This window comes from Dipodomys spectabilis, unplaced genomic scaffold (genome assembly GCF_019054845.1).
Source record: "Dipodomys spectabilis isolate Male_0828 unplaced genomic scaffold, ASM1905484v1 ptg000098l, whole genome shotgun sequence".
NCBI lineage: Eukaryota > Metazoa > Chordata > Mammalia > Rodentia > Heteromyidae > Dipodomys > Dipodomys spectabilis.
Genome location: NW_024870775.1, coordinates 13729588 through 13749124, shown reverse-complemented (window position 1 = coordinate 13749124; position 19537 = coordinate 13729588). Strand labels below are relative to the sequence as shown.

The window sequence follows — 19537 nt, the reverse complement described above, 5'->3', positions numbered from 1 at the left end:
ATATCCTCTCCTTCTTTTGTCTTTTGCTTTTTTTTCAGTTTTTATTTTAAAATCTTGCTGCTTTCCGAATAAGAATTCATCAGGATCCACTGAAGACTTCTTCAGAAGTGGGGGGAAAAAGGCTTCGTCACATTTTAATGCTTCCCTGTCTGCTTTAGGGCTCACACGGATGAGCTGAGGAGAGAACAGAAAAGGAAAAAAAAACAACCCTACCACGGAATAATTGGTTTGCAAAAAGTTCATCTGATCATTGGAAGGAACTGGATTTACCCTTTGGCACAGATACTGGATCGAGGGTAGGGGAGAGATGGGGGGGGGGGGTGAAATAAAAAAAGGTTGGAAAGAAAATATCTGGGAAGGTAGGGGGGAAAAAAAAGGCATTTGAGAAACGATTGGTTCCAGTTGCTGTCAACGAGTGGATGTCAGATTTCTTCCCCCCCCCCCCCCCTCTTTTTCCTCCTCTTTCTTGATACAGGAAGTGATACGCAGTGCTCACCGAGCCTTTGTTGAGAAGGGTCTCCTCTCACAGTGAGTCATGCATTTTCCGTGAGAGCTGGGCGCTCTCCATCCGAGGCAACTATGACTTTGGCAAACCACACATCCAACCCCGAGCGGCGGTCTCCCGGGCGGGGGCTGCGCGGCTGTGGCTCTGCTGGCTTTTGATGGTTGGAGGGCTCGGTCCTCTTCACTCCTGCGCTCCCCCCCCTCCCCTCCTCTGGAAGACTGTCCTAGGACCTCCCTGCTCCTTGTCCCGTGGAGGGAGGGGAGGGGGGGGGGGGAACCGAGGCTCATCTGCTATGCGCGGCAGCCCGCGCCGGGGCCGGCGGCAGCAGCAGCAGCAGCAGCGCCGGGGCGGATGCGGCGAGCCCATAGAGGGGCATGCTTCCACGCACCAAGTACAACCGCTTCAGGAATGACTCGGTGACATCGGTCGATGACCTTCTCCACAGCTTGTCGGTAAGCGGTGGTGGCCGTGGCAGCAAGGTCTCCGCCGAGCGCACCACCCGGGCGGCGACCCCCTACCTGGTGTCCGGCGAGGGGCTGCGAAAGGCGTCCGACGATGGGCCCGGCAGCCTGGGCCACCTGCTTCACAAGGTGTCCCACCTGAAACTCTCCAGCTCGGGCCTCCGCGGCCTGTCGTCGGCCGGCCGGGAGCGGGCGGGAGCGCGGCTCTCGGGGAGCTGCAGCGCGCCCAGCCTGGCCGCCCGGGACAGCAGCGCGCCCCCGGCCCCCCGCGCCCCGGCTGTCAGCATGAGCACCGGCCGGAAGGGCCGGCCGGGCGACGAGCCACTGCCCAGGCCCCCTCGGGGGGTGCCACACTCCAGCGACCAGGTGCTGGGGCCCGGAGTCACCTATGTCGTCAAGGTGGGTACAGGGAGGGAGGGGGGAGGCGAGGCGGGCGGGCCGACTTGGCAGAGGATCCTGGGGGGTGGGGGGTGGGGGGTGGGATGGGGGACTCTCTGGGGATCGACTCCTTTCCTGAAGCCCCAGGGTGTGGGGAACATTCCCTGCCTCAGAAGTCACAGGAGAGGCGCACTCCTTAGCAATCAGATCAACTAGAAATGTGCTTTTCTAGAATCCATGGGGCGGGGGGGGGGGGGGGGGGGGGGGGGGAAGGGTGGACAGGGAAAGTGGCTTCACTCGACCTGCTTTCACCTGGGATCCACCCTTTTGGCATGCTTTTCCACCTGGCTTCATCAGAACCAGTGCCTCTTTTACCTGTAGGCGCCTATCCCTGGGTGCCTATCCCAAGGTCTGGCCTAGTTGATGTTTATGAAACACACTTGTGAAGCTGTGGGCAGTCCCCTCCGCCAGGACAGAAGCGCAGAGTGGCTGCTGCGCCTTCCCTGGTGGTAGGGTGGACAGGTTCTACCACAGCCCTTGGCAGGGCAACACCAAATCTGTCTTGCTTCCAAGCAGACAGATTGTACTTTCTGGTCCAGAAAAGTTATCTTTGATATGTTGTCTTTCATTCCTTAAGGCATGGTTTTGGTTTACAGCAGAGAGAAGAAAATTCGGGACTATTTTTTTTTCCAGTATCTGTAGGCTTCCATTTAAATAGGCGCCAAGGGGCCTAAGCTTGGGCCAGGGAGCCACAGGGTTGAAAAAAGTTTTACTTGCCGTAAAGAATCAGAAAATCATAATGTGCTTAGGAGAATTTCTCCCTTATTCAATCATACCATGATAGTTAAGGGGCAAATACTGACCACAGTTCAGTTAATCTGCCAAGCTCTTATTTCCTTTTGCCTATGCTTTGGGTAGCCAGACACAACCTTACAACTGGACACACTTCCAGACAAAGCAGGGAACAATCTATATGGCTTTATTTTACTCAGGACATGATTCTTTTATTGAAAAGATATGAGCCACAAACTCTACTCCACATGCATTAATTTCATTGAGAAACCTCTACTATATCTGTAAATAAGAGCTGCAGAGCCAATTCAAAAATTCAGCAGAATGCATCTTCAGGGAAAAATGTAGTATCTTGGGAATTTTGGAATCAAATTACCAAAGTAACATTTCTTTGTGGGTTATCTTTAACTGCCTAAGAAGCACCTCTAAACAATGTGACCACTGGTGTTAAAAATAGAGCCTCACCCCCTCTTGAGTCTGCATTTTAATTTGACCTGCTTCCTCAGCTTCTGAATATGGATCATTGTATTTTGTCAAAAGGGATCAGCATAAGATATGCACATTTAGTTCAGTTTACCATAAAGAAAAATGAATATTCTTCTTGTATTGCTTATTTAAATTATTTATCAAGGAGCTAAAACAAAATCAAAACAAAAAGTCCTGACAACTTTGAGGTTAACTATTAATAGAGTATATTAATTACTTCCAGAGTAGTAGTATTACAATTGCTATTCTCTCCCCCCCAACAAAAAAAAGCCTACATTTACAATAGACAAATAGATCTTGGCAAAGCTGTAAGTTATTTATATATGTCTTGTAGATCGTAGAGGGTAGCTTTCAAATTGAGAGACAGTTCTCAGAGCTTTGGTTTTGCTTTAAAATGAAGACAGACATCTAGTTCTAAAGATCAGGTGTGGCAAAACAATGACAAACATACTAAGTCTATTCTGTCTGATTTAGTGTTCTGTTCATACAAGGTTTTGTGAATTAGCCTAGCACTAGCAGTTGTTATTCCAAGATTCATGTCAGACTGGATGTGCTCAGAGTTCATATATATTCTGGGATCTCAATTACCCAGGGGTCCAGAAGGCATGATGAGTCTTCTATACTGTGGTTGATTCACCCCCTCAGCATCGTGTGAACATAAACTCAGCCGTGGTCTCTGCTTTCCTGGAGAAGTTTGCAATCACGCAGAAAGGAAATGAGACACTGAAGGATAATTTCATTTCTTGTGTGCACCTTTGATTCAAATGATCACATGGCCCTCTGTTGGTGCACATGTGCAAACTCCTGCCATATTAAGTTTAAAACCACAAACTTATTTTAAAGTCATGAAACTGGCATAAAACTTAATTTGGTGTTATTTACTGATTTTTGAGTAATTCATTTGGTATCCTTGAAGGATCCCACACATCCATCCCAGGGGACCACGCAGAGGCAGGCAGGCACAGGAGAAAGGTTATTACAAGGTTTATTGGAGGAGCCATATTTCCTCCAAGAGGGAGCACATGGCACCCTTCACCATCCAGATAGCAGGAGGGTCTGAGGGTCGGAAGTGAGGTAGATGGGAGCTCTGGTGGGTCTGGAAGGAGAGAGGGAGGGGCCAACTGTAGGAGGTGGGAACTCCAGGGAAGGGAAGGGCTCTGGTCTGGGTGGAGCTGAGGACCAAGGGTTAGCTTAATACTAACAATCCTTACTTTTGGTAGATAGAAATGAGTAATCATATGACTGAATATCAATTATAAAATCTGAAGGCTTAGACTTTGTGAAAAGACTTACTGTTCTCTTTGATGTATTTTTCTTTTTGGTGGTCCTGGGGTTTGAACTCTAGGCCTTGTGTTTGATAGGCAGGTGCTCTACCACTTGAGCCATTCCTCTAGGGCCATGTCTCTTTATCTGGCCCCTGTTTGCCACATAGTGAAAGACAGCTAGATAAAGGAGATTGATTACATGGCAGCCATGGAAAGACAGCCCTTCAATATATCTTTCAGCTGTCTTCAGTGGTCCAGACATTTGTCTTAGTTTTATAGGGAAAATTGAGGATAGGAGATGAAAAGGTTGCATAGTTAAAATAATCCCAAATCACAGGCATGTTCAGAGGTGGGCAGAGGTGGTGTCAGGTGGCCTGATAGTCCATTGTTTCAAGATTGCTCAGATGGGGTTCTAAACACATTACCGCTTCACCACTGGAAGGGAACAGGAACAAGTTGCGTGGCTGGTGGATTCCTGAGATCTTAGTTGTTCTTTTTAGGCCAGTTTCACCTTTCGCCACAAGATGATAAGAAGGCATTGCCTGACTGAAGGACAGTTTGTCTTTTTCTACAAGATGCTTATTGGTGGTAAATCCAGTCTTTCCCAGAGCCCAAGGTGATTGTGAAGCGACTGGCAGAAGACAATGGCTCAAATCAATGGATACTGGTGTAAAGTGGGAGTGGGAACGGAGTATCCAGTTCTTATCCTGCTTTTAGTTAACTCACAGGCCCAGCATCTTTTAAGTTGCCTTTTATAGTAGTTGTACTCTTTTTTTTTTTCTAAATTGAAAAAGGCCCTAGATGTTTTCCAGCTTCCTTGAAAATTTGTATACAGAACAATCATATGAAAGTTTTTCCTCTTATAGAAATGCCGATGAATCACAAGTAATATTAGGGCATTGCACACAAGAATGATGATCCATACATGTTTAAATTTCATCTACTCACTGGAGAATGAATACTGAAATGTGTGCATGTGTTTGAAGGGGGAAGAGTATTGGTCATCTAGGAAGCAGAAAATCATTTTAGCAGCAGCTTATGGTATTAATTAATGAAGAATGGAAAATGTTTCTGAGCAACACTAGAATTCAAAGCTCAAAGCAAGTTTATTATTTACTTATTTTATTTTTATTGGTCATGGGCTTGTACTAGGGCCCTAGGTGCTGTCCCTGAGCTCTTTTGCTCAAGGCTAGTGCTCTACCATTTTGAGCCACAGCACCACTTCTGGTTTTCTGTTGGCTCATTGGAGATAAGAGACTCAGAGACATTCCTGCCCATGCTGATTTTGAACCCCAATCCTCATATCTCAGACTCCTGAGTAGCTAAGATTACAGGCGTGAGCCACAGGTGCTCAGCTCAAAGCAAGTTTAATTTGTCCTTCCTGAAACCCTCCATATTTCTGTCAAATGCAGCAGAATATGCACCCAGAGAGTCCCGAGGTCTATCCTCACATCATCCAGGCCTCACTAAATATTCCAGACACTTAAAAACCAAACAAACTTGTGGTAACATAGAAAGACAAGAAAATATGCTTTGGATAGACAGGAAAGAAAAAGAAATCCAACATCAAAGAACAATGAATATTTTTGTTCAACTTCTTTTTAAAACTCAGTTTATATTTGAGCTTAACAGGGTAACCAAAATACAAATGGCTGTCAGTGATGGCATTGCCCACTTTGAAATTCTATTGCCTTAAAGTCAAAGTTGTTTGGAACACTGATCACCTAGGGCTGCTATTGTGGCTTCGCAGCTTCAAAGGCAATATTCAAGGAAATGTGAAGAAGGAAAAAGTCAGACATGTCTACAGAGGGAGGAGGAGGTGTTTAGGGTTTTTCTTTGTTTTTGTTTTTGATTTTAGTGCTGGTTCTTGGGCTGGCACTCTACCAGTTGAGCCTCAGCTCCACTTTTGGCATTTTGGTGGTTAATTGGCAGTAAGACAGACTTTGCTGCCTGGGCTGTCTTCAAACACAGATCTCAGCCTTCTGAGTAGCTAGGACTACAGGCATGAGCCACTGGTACCAGGCAAGGCTAGGTTTTAAAGAGTCCTAGACTGATGAGGTTCAACTTTGAACTGCAAGATACAGCAGGGAACTGTTAAAAGCACACTCCACATGTGTGTGTGTATGTGTGTGTATGTATATATATACATACATGCACCACACACATCATAGATGTACACATTCCCCCAGCCCACCCTACTACACACATTACATACTCATGCACACACACACTCAACAACTGACAATAGACAATTTGTGATGTCTTTTGGTGGGAGCTATTTTCTTTATCATTAGAAAATAGAAAAATGCCATATTGCTAAAAATACCCAGTGATCTCATCTATTTCTATTCACGTTTAAAAACAAAATCATTCTGAAAGATCAGCTACTAATAAAACTTTGATCCTATAAAGAAAAGACTTCTGTACTTCTGCCTTCCCACCAAGTTTTGCCTTTGATTAGTTGTCATATTTTTGAGGACTGCAGAATACCCTTTAAATAAAGTCCAGGGTGGAACATGGAAACCTGTTATACTGCCTGTCCAGCCACAGGCTCCTATAAGGGTATGCTGATCTGTGGCTTTGGCTCTTGCTTGGGTGATGGTGCACCAAGGCCTAGTCCTGGCCTGTTGAGAGGCAGGGCACCAGGTTCTTGCTCACTATGCCCTTGAGCCATCAGCCTACATCTCTGGATCTTGCCATCCTCACTGAGGGAGGAATGAGGTGATCAAGGCACAGTTGTGGTAGGGTTGATCTCTGTGGCTCGAGAGCTTTGCTGTGGTACAAGTGCTGCATTGTGAATGAGATAATTTCTTCTCCACATCTAATGCAATTGGAACAGGTGTTTCAGTTTGAGTCTAAAACTTCATATCCCCCAACAAGGCAGTCTGACATGAGGAATTCCCTCTTATTTGGGGGATAGTGAAACTTTCTGTTTTAGTCAAGACTTTAATTAATTGGGCAAGGCCTACCTGCATTGGGAAGAGCCATGTGTTTATTCAGCCTATGGATTCAAATATTCATCTTAACCAGCTTCACCCTCACAGACACACCCAGACCAATGCTTAACCAAATATTCAAGTTTTTCTTGGTCCACTCAAACAAACACATACATTGCAAGTTTATGCATAAACTTTTTTTGTTGTTGTTGGTGGTCATGGGCCTGAACCCCGGGCCCTGGGCGCTGTCCCTCAGCTCTTTAGCTCAAGGCTAGCGTTCTACCACTTTAGCCACAGAGCCACTTCTGGCTTTTTCTGCTTATGCAGTTCTGAGGAATGGAACCCAGGGCCTCATGCATGCAAGGCAAGCACTCTACCACTGAGCCATCTTCCCAGCACCCCTATATATCATAAACTTTTGAAGTTTTACTTAAAATACCTCAACCCCACCCCACTGTGCTATGAAGCATGTGTGGGGGGAGGATTCCTACTCTCTGATTTTATGGAGATGTGGAATGAGAGATGACAACATAAAGTCAACTGGAAGAGTCTCAGATTTTGTTATAGTTTCTATGGAAATCAATTAGAGAAATGTTTAGAACCTTGTTTAGGGTTTACAGTGGATAGGCACAGAAGGAGAAGATGGGTATACGAGGTAATCTAGTAACTCAGCCTGTGAAGTAACGTGGTTTGAGTCTAGAATATCCACCAAAGGCAGAGATACTATTAGAGTATAATAGGAGGAAGTTCGGCCATTGAGGCCGTGTCTTTGAAGGGAGCATTGGTATCCTGCCCCTCCCACCTCTCTACTTCAGGGCTGCATGAGGCAAACTGCCTTGCTCTGACACATAGTGGCTTCATGATGTGCTACTTCACCTCAGCCCTATGGTTGGTGGGGCCATGCAACCATGGATTAAAGTCTCTGAACAGTGAGCCCAAATAAGCCTTTCCTTTCTGTAAGATGACTATCTTACAAGATTCTCAGAGTATCGGGCTACACAGAATGTAAGGCTCAAATTGCCACTTTTACCTGGTGACCCAAGTGTTCGTCTAGTGTCACCAGCTGAGGGGAAGCAAGTGCAGCAGTAGCAGCACGTGTCATCATCATGGGTGTTAAGAGACAGCTTCTCCACAGACACCCAGGAGATAATGCATGTTTGCATCATAGTATCTGATCACAAAGCTGAAAACAGTATTTTACTCCTGATTTGTAATTAATCCTAACAGTAATAATGTACAATTTTTTCTCAATTTAAGATTTGCTCTTGTGAATTGTGTGTGTGTGTGTGTGTGTGTGTGTGTGTGTGTGTGTGTGTGTGTGTGTGTGTGTGTGTGTGTGTGTGTGTGTGCTTGTCCTGGGTCTCACACTCAGGGCCTGAGCACTATCCCTGAGCTTCTTTTGCTCAAGGCTAGTGATCTTCCACTTGAGCCACAACTCTACTTCTGGGTATCTTTTTGGCAGTTTATTGGAGATAAGTCTCATGGATTTTCCTTCCCAGGTTGTCTTTGACCTGTGACCCTCAGACTCAGCCCCCTGAGTAGCTAGGATTACAGGGCTGAGTCACTAGTTCTGTGCCCTTCTTGTATCTTCATATTCCTGTTTGGTTTTGCTAAGCTAAAGAGACTACAATAAATAAGTCCTCCCAGAAAGTGGGACTAGCCAGGGGTGAGGTTCTTTCAGGAAGTACAGCTATTCATGGAAGGTTGATTGACAGGTGGGCAAGGAGCATTGGTGCTCTTTGGCCCTAGAGTCCTTTGGTCCTAAGCTCCTCCTCCCCCTAGACTCTAAGACATTTTTATCTGTCCTCTGGCTGTCCAGATTGGTAAGACCCATGGAATCTTGGCAGCTTCTGGCACATTCTGCCTACCTACTCCTTCCTAGGGCTAAGGGTTCTGAATTGCTACCCTCTGGGATGTAGAAACTACTTTGTAAAGAACTGCTATTTATGAAGAAGTGGTGGCTGTACTCTCTAAATAACGGAGCTGTGACTTTTTTCACTGGAAGTCACAACTCCTGTAATGGATAAGAACCTTGTTTGCAGAATGACTTATTACCTGAGGTGGGAGAAGAAAATACTCAGAAAATGATGGCTATCCTGTAGAAATGTGATGTCCCCTTGTGAGCCACAGACACCCAATCTTTCACTGTCTCCACTCTCACCCCCCTGCTCCCTCTGTTTACTGTCTTGGGCAGGATCCCAGGATAGGGGTATGGTGGCATAGGTTAGCAACTGCTACCTGGTCAATGTAGTATAATTTTCAGTGTTTGCCAGGGATAACTCTTCCATGTAAGGATATGGGAGGAGGTATACAGTGGTAGTTTTCAGAGTTGCATACATCACATAGATATGATAGATTCAACCTCTCAATGTACAGTGTGGTACAATAATCGGGAAGTACTAAGGGTTAAGTATTAATTACCTTTATTTTTCTTACTATGTAAGTGTATTGACATCCTCCTTAGGTCTCCTCTACCCTAAGCAGCCTTTCTTCCTACCTTCCCTTTATGCATGAAAATAATTTCCTTTTTAAATTCTTAAAAAAGTTTTTATTGGGGCTGGGAAGGTGGTTCAGTGGTAGAGTGCTTGCCTTGCATGCATGAGGCCCTGGGTTCGATTCCTCAGCACCACATAAGAAAAAAGCCAGAAGTGACTCTGTGGCTCAAGTGGTAGAGCGCTAGCCTTGAGCTGAAGAGCTGAGGGACAGCGCTCAGGCCCAGAGTTCAGGCCCCATGACCGGACCCCCCCCAAAAGTTTTTATTGTTATTATGAAGATGATATACAGAGGGGTTACAGTTACATAAATTAGGTAATGATTACATTTCCTTTTTTTTTTTGTTGTTGTTGTTCATAGGCCTTGAACTCAGGTCCTGGGTGCTGTCCCTGAGATTTTTCACTCAAAACTAGCTCTGAACCACTTTGAGCCACAGCACCACTTCCAGTTTTCTGGTGGTTAATTGGAGATAAGAGCCTCATGAGCTTTCCTACCCAGGCTGGTTTTGAACTGTGATCCTCAGATCTCAGCCTCCAGAGTAGCTACAATTACAGGTGTGAGTCACCAGCACCCAGCTCCGGATTGTTTTTGATCAGTCCTCCACTCTCTATCTATCTGTTTACCACTATTCCTCCATCAATTTACTAATCAATTCTTCAATTCATTGGAGTGTTTTTTTCTCCCCTGTTTGTCCTGGGGCTTCAACTCAGGGCCTGGACACTGTCCTTGAGCTTTTGTGCTCAAAGCTATCGTTCTACCATTTGAGCCACTTTATTTCTGTTTTTTTTTTTTTTTTTTGGTAGTTTATTCTCCAATAATATTCTCCAAGTTTCATGGACTTTCCTGCCAAGGCAGGTTTTGAACCATGATCTTCAGATCTCTGCTTCCTGAGTAGCTAGAATTACAGATATGAGTCACCAGCACCCATCTAGAAATACTTCTTATTAGAAGAAAACTTCTGGTATCTCCATGAAATGCTCCACTCTATGGAATGAAAAGTGAGCTTCACTCATTACCCTCCCAATTACTTCTAATTGTATTCCTCTCAAAGTCTGAAGCATATATTTTTTGCCTTTATACTTTCTAATGTCCCTGCTTCACTGTATGTGCATTTGTGCACATAAATACATGCATATACATACAAACACCTTTTCCCTGCTTTTTTCCTTTGCTTTTGTCTTCTTCCTTTTTTTTTTGTCAGTCATGGGGCTTGAACTCTGGGCCTCAACACTGTTTCTGAGCTCTTCAGCTCAAGGCTAGCACTCTACCACTTGAGCCATAGTGCCACTTCTGGTTTTCTGAGTAGTTTATTGGAGATAAGAGTCTCATAGATTTTCCTGCCTGGGCTGGCTTTGAACCATGATCTTCAGATCTCAGCCTCCTGAGTAGCTAGGATTACAGGCATGAGCCACCAGTGCCTGGCTCTTCTTCCATTTTAACTTAAACATTCTCTATATATTTTGTTCTGTGAATTCTTTTTGTTTACTATGGAGAATTTTCAGGATTAATACCCATATATTGCTAATCTTTTTGATACACATGTAATCAAATTATATTTGTTTCGTTTTGTTTTTTTGGGTCCAGTTGTGGGGCCTGAACTCTGGGCCTGGACGCTGTCTCTCAGCTCTTCAGCTTAAGGCTAACGCTCTACCACTTGAGCCACAGCGCCACTTCCGGCTTTTTTCTTTTTGCTTATGTGGTGCTGAGGAATCGAACCCAGGGCCTCAGGCATGCAAGGCAAGCGCTCTACCACTGAGCCATCGTCCCAGCCCCTCAAATTATATTTGGACTACAATTTACTCCAACAGTTCTCCAATTAGACTTGTAGAAAGTATATAATTTCTTACAATAATAAAGCAGACATTTTTCTAGATTCATCTCTCCAATTTGGTGAATATTTTTTACCTATCTATGCAATAAGTTTTGATATTTCTTACTGCCTCGAATAGGGCTTTGAGAACAATAATCATGATCATTTAAAAACAGATTGTTTTAAAGGCACTCAAGTTTGAACTTGGAGCTTTGAGCTCACCTTGTGCTGTAGTAGTTGAGCCATGACTCCAGTCCTATATTTTGGTGTTTTTTTTCTTTCTTTCTTGAGATGGAATCTCAAGGACTTTTCTGCCTATGTGGCTTTGAATCTCAATCCTTTGGATCTCAGCTTCCTGAGTAGTTAAGGTTACAGATGTGGGCCATTGGTGTTTATAATGGTTGAGTATATTGGTGAATGTTGCTTTTCTGTTTTGTTTTGTTGGCATTTTTATTTTTGTTTTTCTCTTTATTGTCTTCTTTCTTTCTTTCTCTCTTTCTCTCTCTCTCTCTTTCTCTCTCTTTCTTTCTTTTTTTAAATATAAAGACCTGTCCTGTAGCTCAGGACAATTTTCTATGTGGACCAGGTTGGCCTCAAATCTTCCATCCTTTGGCCTAATTTACCTTATAGTAAGATTACAGACATGTGCCGCAAGACCCAGCCAAGGTTATTTTTTTGCTCCTGACTACAAAGTAACTCCATCTGTATTTTACCATAAAGGAAGACATTTGATATTATACATACATGTATATATACATATATACATACGTATATATACATACATATGTATGTACATATATATATATATCTGGAATCAGTCTTGAATGTTATCTAGTGCTCCCTCTTCACATTTAGTTAAGATAAATATATTTTTTTCTGCCAATGTACTGAATCATTTATCTTTCTAAAATTCATCTGTCACCTCCTAATTAAAATAAAAGCTCTATTTTTTTCCTTTGCTTACAAAATTCAATCCAAATTCCTTATTACAAATCTAAACACTTTCAGCTTTGCCTCTATTGAGTTTAGGAAACCTTGACTCTTTTCCTGTGTCCCCTTCTCCCAATACTCCCAGTCAGAGCAGAAGAGAGCCTGGTTAGCCCATCCAAGCAAAGGCCCCCTCCTGTAGAGGTTCTGCATCCTTACCATGGTCTTGAGCAGTGTCATATGCAGGTTTCACCATGTCCTTGAGCAGTGGAGCATGCTGGCTCCTGGGAGTTGCATTATAGCCCATTGCCCCTGGAAGACTTGCTGTGCACAGTGGGCTGACTGGCTGGTTTTAAACTATGATCCTAAGACTTCAGACTCCTGAATAGCTATGATTACAGGCTTCAGCCACTGATACCTGGATGCTCCTTCTCCTCCTCTTCCTCCTCCTCCTGCTCCTGCTCCTGCTCCTCTTCCTCCTCTCCTCTCTTCTCCTCTCCTCTCTTCTCTTCTCGCACCCTTGTCGTCCTCCTCCTCTCTTCTTCTCCTCCTCCTCCTCTTCCTCTTCCTCCTTCTCTTCTTCCTCTTCCTCTTCCCCCTCTTCCTCCTCCTCCTCAGGGCCTTGAGGTTAGCTGATGTTCAACCACTTGAGCTGTATCTTCAGCTCTCCTTTTTTTTTTTTTAACTGAGGTATGGGCCAGGAAGGGCACCTGGTTAGAATGGCTGAAGAACACCAGCAGAATTTGTGCAGGCTGCTTGGAGTCTCTGACTGGTTCTGGGGAATGATATGTCCCACAGACTGTCCAGTGACCTTAGAGTCACATAACTTTTTTCTAGTGGCATCGTATTAACCTCTGCATGAAGCACCTCAGGTGTCTTAACCTTATCAAGGTCTGCTTTGTGCTGAGGAAGGACTTCTACTATCTCTCTACCCTTCCTCTTTAAAATTAACTGCAGGAGGGTTTCAGTAAGTAAAAGTTCTGCAGAGCCAGGTTATTTCCAAATGGAAAACCAAACTCCTAATGTTTGTGGGTACACTTACCTCTTGTTGAAGCACACAGATTTATGAAAAGTAAAGAGGAAATGAGTAGCTAAACAAGTATTTTATCAATTAAATTATTGTTAAGGAGTTGTAGAAAGGGGCTTCCATTCAATCAATCAGTTTATTAAAGCATGCTGCCTCTTTGTCATGTTACTTCCTTCCATCATTCTCTCCCATCTTTTTTTTTTTTTTCTGGTTGTGAGATTTGAATCCAGTGCCTGGGTACTGTCCCTGAGCTCTTTTTACTCAAGGTAGTGCTCTACCACTTTGAGCCACAGCTCCACTTCCAGTTTTGGAGTGATTAGTTGGAGATATGAGTCTCACAGGGGGCTGGGAAGGTGGCTCAGTGGTAGAGCACTTGCCTTGCATGCCTGAGGCCCTGGGTTCGATTCCTCAGCACCACATAAGCAAAAAAGAAAAAAGCCGGAAGTGGCACTGTGGCTCAAGTGGTAGAGTGCTATCCTTGAGCTGAAGAGCTGAGGGACAGTGCCCAGGCCCAGAGTTCAGGCCCATGACCAGACCCGCCCCCCCCAAAAGTCTCACAGGGGTTTTTCTGTCAGGGCTGGCTTCAAACCATGATCCTCAGATCTCAGCCTCCTGAGTAGCTAGGATTACAGGCATGAGCCACCGGCGCCAGGTGCTCTCTCTCATCTTTAACAGATATTCTAAATTGTTACTATAAAGGTGATGTCAAAGGTGACCAAATGCAGCAGTGATACTCACTAGACACCCTGGTGAAAATGAACTATACAACTTGTGGGGGGAGTCAGGAGGGAAAACTAGGCAAAAACAAGGGAAGAAGTGACACTGTTCAAAAAGAAATGTACTCATTACCTGACGTATGTAACTATAACCCCTCTGTACATCACCTTTACAATTAAGAAAAAAAGAAAGTACGTTTTGGGAGCTTCATTATGCACCTTGCTGTGTCTTAGATATGGTATGTAATGGAAAAGGTGTGTGGGTGATTTTTTTAAGGAGCTTTTAAAAAATAATTTTAATTTTATTGTCAAGGTGATGTACAGAGGGGTCACAGTTACACACGTAAGGCAGTGAGTACATTTCTTACCAAACATTGTTACCCCTCCCTTGTTTTTCTCCCCATTTCCCTCCCTCCAATGCCCTTCTCATTGTAAAGTTCATTTCCAACACATTGTCTTGTGAGTATCACTGTTGCATTGGTTTACTCTTTGTCCTTTGTCTCACCATTTTGTTGAACTTGTGATCCAATTGAGCAGGAAAAGCAGCTCCATTTTAACAAAGGGAGAGGGGAAAGAATCCATGTTCCAAAAGGTGCTACTTAAGAGATAAGAGATCAGTGGTAGACTGGAATTCTCAACAAAATTTTTCCAGGAGGGTTTATTCTGGGTCCTGAAAGACTGCCCCATCGGGGGAGGGGGAGAAGATGGTGTTCCAGGCAAGGGAAGAAAGAAATTGGTAGGTGGTGGTGAGGGTCCTGTTTGCCCAGGGCATGGTGAAGACTTTCTTCTGCAGACTGGCTATAGTCAGAGAAATTGCATGAAAGCTATCAGTTGTTCTTTTACTCCAAACATGGGCTGTAGCCTCTTCAATTGAGAATGTACCCAACCAGGGTTAGAATCCTTTGGAAGTAAGCCTGGCTTTGCTTGCATTCCTTCAGTAGTTGAGAGACCCTTACCTAGTGGAATGGCCAGTGCACTGCTGGCCATTGTGCCCTGTACTCCATGACCTCCCTCCATCAGGTTGACATTTGTAGAACTGAATCCTTCCTCACCACATGGCAAACCTCAAGGAGGCTAAGGGTATGCTTTCCCTCAGCCTTCTCTTCTCAAGCTAAACATCTCTCCTTCCATCAACAGAACTGATTCCAGCCTACCTGGGATTCTTAGTTCTCTGCGTTCAGGACTGAAAATTTGCAAATAGTAAGAGATATGGTGGGATTATAGTTTTGACCAGGGTTGTTGTTGAGATATAAATATATATGTATAAATATATATATATAGCTGTATCTCTATCTATCTATCTAGAGATACACACATATTCTATTTTTTTACAGCTTTGTTCTATCTGTCAGAAAAGTAATTCTAGCCTTTGATCCATTATACCAAATGGTATAATGAGAGATAAGTTTGTCTTTATCAAACATACTGCCACCCTCTTTTCAAGAAAAGGCAAGAGAAGCTCAGTGCTGGTGGCTTATGCCTATAATTCTAGCAACTCAGGAGGCTGAGATCTGGAGGGTCATGGTTTGAAACCACTTTAAGCAGAAAAGTCTTAAGGTTCTATGCTCTATAAATCAGCACAACCATGACTAGGTGACATGGTTCACGTAGAATTCCAGTCAAGAACAAGTTGAGCAAGAGCCAAAGGCTCTGAGATCAAGTTCCAATACTGGCACCAAATAAAAAAAGAATTAAACCAGAAATCAATAATAGGAAGACAACACAACAATCTCCCAACACTTAAGGATTAAACATGTCTGGGCTGGGAAGGTGGCTCAGTGGTAGAGCGCTTGCCTTGCATGCCCGAGGCCCTGGGTTCGATTCCTCAGCACCACATAAGCAAAAAGAAAAAAGCCGGAAGTGGTGCTGTGGCTCAAGTGGTAGAGCGAGCGCTAGCCTTGAGCTGAAGACCTGAGGAAAGCGCCCAGGCTCAGAGTTCAGGCCCCACGACCAGACCCCCCCCAAAAAAAAATTAGAAAAAAAGAAAAAAAAGAATTAAACATGTCTATAAATAAAGAGAAATGACAAACAAAACCAGCCACAGTTTTTCAAATAAGTGGGACATAGCTAAAAAAGGGCCAAGAGAGAAACCAATAGTCTTAGATGATTTGATCAGAAGAGAGAAAAGTTGCCAGGTATGGTAGCACACTTTCATTACCCAGTACTCAGGAGGTAGAGGCAAGAGAAATGAGATAATGAGTTTTAGAGCAGTCAGTTGAGAGAGGGAGACAGAGACAGAGACAGAGAGACAGACAAAGAGACAAAAAGAGAGACACAGAGAGAGACAGAGAAAGAGAGACAGAGATACAGACAGACAGAGACAGAGAGAGAGGGAGAGACACACAGAGAGACAGACAGAGAGAGACAGAGAGACAGAGTTTTTTCCAACCAATAATTTGTGTGTGTGTGTTAATTTTATGAAATCATTATTACCTTGATACAAAAACTAGATAAGAAGGGCTGGAGTTGTGACTCAAGTGGTAGAGCATTTGCCTACCAAACAAGCGTGAGGCCTTGAGTTCAAACAGTAGTACTGCCAAAGGTGGGGTATGGGGTAGAGAAGAAGCATATGACAAAACAAGACAAGAATACCAGGGGACAAAAGGAAAAAAAGGAAACTATATTAAAGAAACCTAAGAGAGACTCAGGCATATATAGCTAGCTGATTAGAAACATATCTTAAGTAGTTGCTCAAAGGGGTTTCAATTCTGCTTGTGAGGACAATGCATCCTGATCAGTGTCACCCATTGCATATTCTCCCTCATCTATCCTAGCTCCACTCAACTCCTCAAGTTACCTACTTCCATTTTCACAAATGTGCATTGACTATTATGGCTAAATTCAGCCACCCTTCTTTTCTCCATTTGTCTGTACCTGCTTTGCCTGACCTTCCCTTCCCCCACAATACACGTTCTCATAGCTAGATAATTTTTGACAAGTACAAAAACAATTTGATGGAGGATAGTGGCTTCAACTGGTCACCCAGAGACAAAAATATAAATCTTGACCTAAACTCAAAATGAATCACAGACTTAAAGGTAAAATGTAAGTTATATAACTAGAAAGAAACAAAAGAGAAAAATCCTTGGATTCAGAGAAAGGATTCTTTCACTTAATATTAAAATTCATAAAAATAAAAATTGATGAATTGGTTCTCATCTATCTATCTATCTATCTATCTATCTATCTATCTATCTATCTATCTATCTATCTATCTATCTATCTATCTATCTATCTATCTATCTATCTATCTATCTATCTATCTATCTATCTATCTATCCTACCTACCTACCTATCCATCTACCTACCTACCTATGTTCTGAAAAGAATCTATTACATGGATGACAAGACATGCTACAAAAAAAATGAAAGAAAATATTTTGCAAATCACATATCCAACAGGGCACTAGTATAGAGAGTCCATAGAAACAAAAAAAAATCAGCTATAAAAGCCATACTAAACAATATTAAACTGTGAAAGAACAGACAAACAATAAGCAATAAATAATAAAACTGCAAAAATCCAATTAGGAAATGAATAAAGACATGTAAGAAATTTCACCAAAGGGCAAATAAACTCATGAAAATATGTTAACATCATTAACCATGAGGGAATTAAAATTAACACAACAGGGAGGTATCATTCCATGCCTATCACAAAGGTTAAAATAAAAAAAAAGTAAATTCTCATTAGACCATGGAGGAAGTAAATCATGCATGATTGGTGAGCTTATAAAATGATACAGCCACCCGGGAGACACTCTCCTTTGGGCTCAATGACACCTTAGAACAAAATAGTAGGCAGCATGTTAAGTTTCTTATTGTTGATTTAATTTACCGCATTCATCTTAGATCAATACAAATGCATCATCTTACAGTTCTAGAGCAGAGATGTCTGAAATTAATTTTTCAGGGCTAAAATCAAGAGGTCAGCAGGGCTGGTTTCTCCTGGAGGCTCCAGAGGAGAATGGGTATTGCATTTTTTTCCCCAATTTTGAGGCTGAAAATATTCACATTACTGCAACTTCTGCTTCATGGTCACTTTTTTTTTTTTTGTCAGTCCTGGGGCTTAACTCAGGGCACTGTCCTTGAGCCTTTTTTTGCTCAAGTCTAGCGCCCTACCACTTGCACCACAGTGCCACTTCTGGCTTTTTCTGAGTAGTTTATTGGAGATAAGAGTGTCACAGACTTTCCTGCCCAGGCTAGCTTTGAACCATGATTCTTAGATCTCAACCTCCTGAGTAGCTAGGATTATAGGCGTGAGCTACCTGCATCCAGCTCATTGACTTTATTCAACAACAACAACAAAATTTGTGGGCAATATTTCTTCTGCTTCTCCATAAGGAGGAATAACATTTGGGCTCCAACCCATATTTCAGATCAATCTTTCAGTTGCAAGGGCCTTACATGTTCCTTTGGCCATTTAAATGTACATTTATAAGTTCTAGGAATTAGGATCTCAAAATCATCACCCAGCTACAAATACTTTCTATTTTTCATTGTTTTAAAAGTTTTTATTTTTTTATTGTTATATAAAGATGATGTACAGAGGGGTTACATTTATATAAGTCAGATAATGAGTACATTTCTTTTTGGACAATGTTACCCCTTCCTTTGCTCCCTCCCAGTTTTCCTCTCCCATCCCCACCCACAAGTAAATATATTTTATAAAATTAAAAAATGCGGTTACATTATAAGCCAGTAATTTAATCTTAAACATTTAGCTTTGCTAAATAACACTTTATGCTCCGACCAAAACCTATGAATAGGCTAGGTGCTGGTGGCTTACTTCTGTAATCTTAGCTACTCAGGAGGCTAAGATCCAAGGATCATCATTTGAGGACAGCCCAGACAGGAAAGTCTGTGAAATGCTCATCTTCAATTAAGCACAAAAAAGCTGGAAATGGAGCTGTGGCTCAAGTGGAAGAGTACCATTCGTGAGTAAAAACACTCAGGGACAGAGCTCAGGCCCTGAGTTTAAGTCCCTCTCCAGTACCAACAAAACAAAAACCTGTACATGGATGCGCTTAGTAGCTCTGTTCACAATAGATGCGAGCTGATCAGAATTCAGATGTCCTTCAGTGAACTAGTGGATATTTAAATGCACTGTTGGTACATCCACATAACCGGATATTCCTCAGCAATAAAAAGAAATGAGCTATTGATACACAGGACATTGGAAAGGACTCTCCATGGAATTATACTGAACAAAAAACAGCTAATGCTAAAAGTTTAGATCCTGCATTACTCCATGTATTTGACTTTTTGGAAAATGTAATTTCAGTAACAGAAAAGAGATGTAGGGTGGGACATGGAACGTGGGAAAGCGGCATGGTGGACATGACTATAAAAGGACAATGGCCAGGTGCCAAATTATAGGCTCACACCTGTGATCCTAGCTACTCAGGAGGATTAGATCTGGGAATTGCAATTTGAAGCCATCCAGACTCTATGAGACTCTTATCTCCACCTAAAAGCCAGAAGTGGAGCTGTGGTTCAAGTGGTAGAATGCCAACGTTGAGCAAAAAAGCTAACGGATAGCTCCCAAGTTCAACCCCCGGGACATACACACCAAAAAAGGACACTATGAATGATCTTTGTGGTAAAGGAATTGTATGTATTATAACTGTGTCAATATCAATAATCTGGTGATAAAATGTTATTTTGAACAATGTTACCACTTGGGAGAAACCAGGTGTAAGGACTCTTTCTGTATTTTTTTCCAACTTCTTGTGAGTCTA

At 42.9% G+C, this 19537-nt stretch overlaps 1 protein-coding gene across 1 annotated transcript in view; it reads left to right on the top strand.

Moving 5' to 3' along the window:
- Positions 1–879: 879 nt before the first annotated feature.
- Shc3 (SHC adaptor protein 3) overlaps positions 880–19537 on the top strand; it is a 161216-nt gene continuing 142558 nt past the window's right edge. Inside the window, exon 1 of the mRNA XM_042686878.1 lies at positions 880–1365. Within this exon, the coding sequence (XP_042542812.1) occupies positions 880–1365 (486 nt within the window). The remainder of the gene's footprint in view (positions 1366–19537) is intronic.